Here is a 6,845-nt window from a genome sequence, read left to right on the forward strand (position 1 = left end):
ACAAAATATCCTAAAATTTGTATGGAACCAGAAAACACCTCAAATTCCGAAAACAATCTTGAAAAAGAAAACCGAAGCTGGAGACATCACAATCCAGGATTTCAAAATGGATTATAGCATAACTGAACGAGCCACCCAGGTGCCTGGGTACAATATGATTTTTGATAAAAGGATTACAATAGAGATCTTCAATGAAGATAACAAAGCTCAGAGAAATTTAGTGAAAACAAGTAGTCAAAGACAAGACAAATGCAGAATTCCAAACTGGCTTAGAATGTGGGATTTGATTCCTCCCTTACCATTTCTCTACAGTGCTCCAACGTCCTACTTGTTACAAAGCCAAAAGAGGAATCATCCCCTAATTAATGGCACCTGCCTCACAGGCTTGTTTTGGGGAATGAATAAACCACGCAAAGCATTTCTGGAAAAAAAATAAGATGTATTACAAAACTGTAATCATCGAGATGGAATGGTACTGACACAAAAACAGACATTCAGATCAATGGAACAGAATGGAACCCAGAAATGGACCCACAATTATATGGCCACCGAACCTTTGACAAAGCAGGAAAGGATATCCAGTGGAATAAAGACGGTCTTTCCAGGAGATGGTGCTGTGACAACTGGACAGCGACATGCAGAAAAATGAACCTGGGCCACTTTCTTACACCATACACAAAAATAAACTCAAAACGGATGAAGGACCTAACTGTAAGACAGGAAGCCATCAAAATCCTAGAGGAGAAAGCAGATAAAAACCTCTTTGACTTAGGCAGCAGCAACTTCTCACTCAATACATCTCCAGAGGCAAGGGAAACACAAGCGAAAAAGAACTATCAAGAACTCATCAAAATAAAAATCTTCTGGTATTTATCCAAGGGATACAGGTGTGTTTTTTCGAAGGGATATATGCACCCCCATGTTTATAGCAGCACTATCAACAATAACCAAAGTATGGAAAGAGCCCAAATGTCCACTGATGGATGAATGGATAAAGAAGATGTGGTACATATATATGATGGAGTATTACTCGGCAATCAAAAAGAATGAAATCTTGCCATTTGCAACTACGTGGATGTAATTGGAGGGTATTATGATAAGCAAAATCAGTCAGTCAGAGAATGACAAATATATGACTTCACTCATATGAGGACTTTAAGAGACAAAACAGATGAACATAAGGGAAAGGAAACAAAAATAATATAAAAACAGGGAGGGAGACATATAAGAAACTCATAAACATGGAGAACAGAGGGTTACTGGAGGGGGTGTGGGAGAGAGAATGGGCTAAATGGTGAGAAATCTACTCCTAAAATCATTGTTGCACTATATGCTAACTAATTTCAATGTGAATTTTAAAAAATAAAAAATAAAATTAAAAAAAGAAATTTATAAAGGTGTTATACATTCAAAATACAAATAATCTAATTAAAAAATGGACAGAATACATGAATAGATACTCTCCAAAAAGACATCCAGACGGCAAAAAAACACTTCAAAAGATGCTCAACATCACTGATTATCAGTTAAATACAAATCAAAAACACAATGATATATCACTTCATCCATGTCAGAAAGGCTAAAATCAACAACACAGGAACAACAGGTGTTGTCAAGGATATATAGAAATGGGAACTCTCTTGCACTGTTGAATCCATGAATTCAGAGTCTGAACACCCAGTTGCTTAAAACAAAGAGGTAAGGTAATTCTCTTGAGAGTCGTCAGGGGATATGTTGGAGGAAATGTGGAGGACACAAAATCTTAAAGCCTCTGACATTCAAAGTCTTCCATGAAAGCTCTTCCCCCCAGTCATATGGAGCCCCTACAGAAAACCTTCTTCATTGCTCCCATCACATCCTTGTTCCGCAGGGTATATATGAAGGGGTTGACCATGGGGGTGACGATGGTGTAGAAGAGAGAAACAAACTTGCCCTGATCCTGGGAGTGGTTGTTGCTGGGCTGCAGGAAAGCATAGATGGTCGTGCCATAGAACAGGGAGACCACCGTGAGGTGAGACCCACATGTGCCAAACGCTTTCCTCTGTCCTGCGGCTGACTTTATTCTTAACACTGCCCTGACTATCCGACCATAGGAGAATGTGATTAATGCCACAGGTATGAAAAGAAAGATCATACTGAAAAATAAGATCTCAGACTCATACACAGTGGTGTCAACACAGGCAAGCTTGAGCAATGGGGGAACCTCACAAAAGAAGTGCTCTATTTTATTCTTCCCACAAAGTGGTACAAGAAAAATGAGCACCGTCTCCAATGAGGAGTTGGCAAAACCAGTGAACCACAATGCAGAAGCCATCAGGGCACAGAGACGGGGGTGCATGATCACTGTGTAGTGCAGGGGCCTGCAGACGGCTGCATAGCAGTCAAGTGCCATCACCCCCAACAGAATGCATTCTGTGCATCCCAACCCTAGAGCGACGAACAGCTGAGCTACACAGCCACTGAAGGAGATAGACTTGTCTGGTCCCCTGAGATGAACCAGCAGCTGAGGAACAGTGCTGGTCGTGTAACACAGGTCCAGAAAGCTTAGGTTGGACAGGAAAAAGTACATGGGAGTCTGCAGGTGTGGGTCCAGGCGGGACAATGCAATGATGCTTGTGTTTCCCAGCAGGGTGAGAAGATAGAAGATGAGAAGAACCACAAAGAGGACTCGCTCCAGCTGAGGCCGGTCAGAGAAACCCAGCAGGATAAAGCCAGTGACAGAACTTCCATTTTTCGGGTCCATCCTTTCTTACCACGTATTTCCTGTCAAGACCAAGTATTTAGCAATTTTTGAAGAAATGTTCTAAAAAATAAAAAGGAGGCAGGGGGTGGATTTATCATGCTATAAGACAGGACATGACATTTTATAAGTAACTATTTGAATAAACGATTTACTCATGAAATTGATCAATTAGTTCCAATTTAGTTCCACATTACCACAAAAAGTAAATCATTAACATTTAATGTAAGATAAATCACATAATGGGCCTGTGTCTGCATCAGTCATAGTTACAAAAGGTCTTTTGTAGGCTTAAAGTGCTACAAATATATGTGTGCATTTCAGAGAAAATGGGGATGAGGGAAAAGACGAAGGAATATCAGAAAGAATAGGAAAGAGATGCAGACAGAGGGAGATTCAGCATCTTTAAAAGTCTTTTTCTGATGTTTATTTATCTTTGAGAGGGAGATAAAGACAGAGTCCAGGCAGAGGAGAAGAGACAAAAGAAGACACAGAATCTGAGGCCGGCTCCAGGTTTCCAGCTGTCATCACAGAGTCAGACATGGAGCTTGAACAGCGAGATCTTGACCAGAGCCGAAATCAGACCCTTAACCGACTGAGCAACCCAGGTACTCCAGATTCATTATCTTTCATATGTATCTCATAATTCCACACACCTGGAATGCACACCACACATGTCACAGATTATGATACAACATGATCTCTAAAATAAATTCAGTTATAGGAATCTATGCCCTGGAATTTATTTCTACAAAGAATTCAGTTACATTCAACACATCGCTACTAGTTCTGCATACAAACATATATCAGGTTTCTTTTTGTGTGTATGGTAGTCAAACAATTAAATACTCAATCAGAGAGAACCTGACAACACCACCATTCAAACAGTTTTTAACTTTTGCAAGATGCTTAAAATTACCATACCAATTTAACAGGAACTCTGAAAATTCATTGGCTAAGCAGAGTCCTTTGGAATCAGAATTCTAAAATACAGTGGTTAGCACTTTCCTCTTCCTTCTGCTGATTTCTGTTTCACACATTACTCCATTTAGCATTCAAAAAATTCCTGAAAGAGGTAGGATTACTCCATATCACCATTCTAATCAGAACATTTTAAATCATTATCCAAATGTGTAATCTATGTACAAAGTGTAATGCTTTGCATCATTTCCAATGATAAAATAATTACTTGGGTAAATATATAAAGACAGATACATTCTCAAAGCAATGACAGCTCAAAGAGCTATAATGCAAAACTTATCATAGTACAAGGAAAGGCATAAAGGATATATTGGTATTATACAAACTCTCCAACACCCATGTATATTATATTAAAGATCACCATTCTGGAATCTAGCTTGCAGAGATAGTCACACTAAATCAAACTTAAAGCTATGCCAGCTCTAAGGCTCTAAGGCTCGTCTGATGACCTTTTCCACCCAACTGCGCAGTACTGAATGAGCATAGTAACATACGAACGAAAGGGCATCAGGGCACGAGTATTTCAGTTCTTTCATATTCAGAAGGGTAGGCATCCAGTACATTTCTGACTCTTCCAAGAGTTTTAAAATATGAAGGCAAGTTTCTTTCAAACCAATGTGTGAGAGAAACGGGTACAAAACTGGCATAAAATAAATGGTCATAGAAATGGAATAAAGGATGCCGCAATTCACACTCTTTTATGCCTCCTTTGATTTCCTATAAAGATGTGACCAGGGTATCCACAAAACAAAATCTATGTGCCAACAGTTTCTTAATAGAATTAATTACAAAGGTATCAGGGACAGTCTAAATGTGCAACAACAGGGAATATCCCCACACTCACACCTTCTCAGAAGAGCAAATAAAAACAAACCGTGGTTCGTTCTCATGCACACGTGCACAAATATACATACATACATCTGAAACACATTGCTGACAAATTTTTATTTCTTTAATTTTTAAGTATATTTATTATTATTATTTTGTGAGAGAGAGACAGAGAGAGAGAGAGAGAACAAGCAGGGGAGGGACAGAGTGAGATGGAGAGGGAGAGATGTAGAGACAGAGAGAGAGAATCCCAAGCAAGCCACTCACTATCAGCACAGAGCCTGACCTCACACCTCTGAGACCATGACCTGAGCTGAAATCAAGAGTCAGAGGCCTAACAAACTGAACCACCAAGAGCCCCCACTGACAAACTCTTTAATGTGCCTGATAAAGGAAACACCTACCAAAGTGAAGGAGGGCAAACATAAAATGCTAACTCATCCAAACAAAATACCAATATACTATTGCACCATTAGAATAAAAAATGATATATTTTAACACTATCATTTCGATAAGGACTAGGAAGACAGTTGAGAAAAGATAAAGAGTTGGTGAAATGAACTTGTACAAATTTCTTGCTGCTTTACAGGGGTTAATGTGTGGGTTTTAATATATGTGTGTGTGTGTGTGTGTGTGTGTGTGTATACACACACATATATATAATATGTATAATTAATATACACATATGAATGCAGACTGCAGCTGTCATGAAATGATATCATACAGGAAAATCCATTTCTAAAAATTACACATAAATTATTACCTTGCATACAAAAAATAAATACTAGAAAAGGACATGTGTTATGTATAGAAAGAGAGAAAAAATTATTAGTTAAAATAAAAACAGATTCTGCAAAACAAAACAAGTGGTATTCTATGTAATAATTACCATCAAAAAAAGTATATAATTGAAATGACACCTCACAAGAACTCAATTTACAATAACAAGAAAACAGGCATCAAATGAAAGACGTTAAATGCTTGGGACTGACAGACCTAAGGTAATAGAGCAATTACGCTAAGTGTTCAATGCTACATGTAACTCTAAACGTTTCGGTGGAAGAATACATATGTCCACAAAACCAGATGCTCAGTATGCATACTACACAGTTTAAAGACAAAAAACTTCAATATAATATCTCCATTTAAGATATTTCAAATATATAACATTCACTGATATATTTGACATACACATGCTGCCCTATCTTGTTCCTGAATGAATCCTGAAAAATTGCAGGCAAGATTTGCGCAGCCTCAGTGCTACGACTGAATCGCTGTTGCTTGCTTGATGCTTCTGTCTCATGGGTCTGAGCTGACCTCAGACATATGAGAACAGGCCCCCGATGATGAGGGAGGACGAGAAAATGAGGGATATAGCCATCACTACATAGAAAATGACAGATGTGATGAACACTGACAGGGTTGTAGGGTAGGTTCTATGGAAGAAGACAATGAAGTAGGATTTCCACGGCGTGTTGTTTATTCAGGGAATGCTCTCGGGATAAACGGGGTAAGGGAAGGAAAACAGCAGAGAATGTTGCTAAGCAAGGATGTGGTCTCCAGTGGAACAAAGCAGGAGCCTGATCCCATGAGAAGCTGGCCAGAACTCTCCAGCAGAACCATCCATCTGTGATGGTAGAAATACTCTGTCCTCACTGTCCAATACTATGCCCACTCTCCACCTGTCATGCCTGAGCATTTAAAATGCTCTAGCTATGAATCTCAGGGTGCCTGGGTAGCTCAGTCAGTTAAGCATCCAACTTAGGCTCAGGTCATGATCTCATGGTTCGTGGGTTGGAGCCCTACATCAGGTTCAGTTCTGGCAGCTCAGAGCCTGGAACCTGCTTTGGATTCCATGTCTCCCTCTCTCTCTGTCCCTCCCCTGCACGCTTGCTCGCTCTCGCTCTCTCTCTCTCTCTCTCTCTCTCTCTCAAGAATAAACATTACATTTAAATATAAATAAATAAATAAACCCTAGCTAAGAAACTGAACTTTATGTTTTATTTAATTTTAATAAATTTGAATTGAAATAGCTTCCTGTGGAGACTTATTACTGTATTGAACAGAATGGCTCTGTAGCATGGATTGCATCAGATTTAGTCCTGCCTTGGCACCTTCTGTACATCGCATAAGTCTGTCACTAGCTGTGAGCTGTCCCCACCATGTTCTCCAGATCACCTGGCACCATAGCTCCCTTTCAGCTGAGGACAATTCTGTCACGAAGGGAATGGCTGTGAACCTTGGAGCCCACACTCATACCAACTAGGGTTTGGATTGGAGCCCCAGCAGGTAAAGA

General features: G+C 39.6%; 1 protein-coding gene across 1 annotated transcript; it reads right to left on the reverse strand.

Annotated features, from left to right (window-relative positions):
* Window positions 1-1,036: 1,036 nt before the first annotated feature.
* LOC106983400 (putative olfactory receptor 2B8) lies at window positions 1,037-2,743 on the reverse strand. The gene has a single exon (XM_015081592.3). The coding sequence runs from the start codon at window positions 2,741-2,743 to the stop codon at window positions 1,811-1,813; it is 933 nt and encodes a 310-aa protein (XP_014937078.3). The 3' UTR covers window positions 1,037-1,810.
* Window positions 2,744-6,845: the final 4,102 nt, after the last annotated feature.

The sequence above is a fragment of the Acinonyx jubatus genome, chromosome B2, assembly GCF_027475565.1.
Source record: "Acinonyx jubatus isolate Ajub_Pintada_27869175 chromosome B2, VMU_Ajub_asm_v1.0, whole genome shotgun sequence".
Taxonomy (NCBI): Eukaryota; Metazoa; Chordata; class Mammalia; order Carnivora; family Felidae; genus Acinonyx; species Acinonyx jubatus.

Coding starts and splice junctions, on each gene's coding strand:
- LOC106983400 (XM_015081592.3), bottom strand. CDS start 2,743: ATGGACCCGAAAAATGGAAGTTCTGTCACTGGCTTTATCCTGCTGGGT.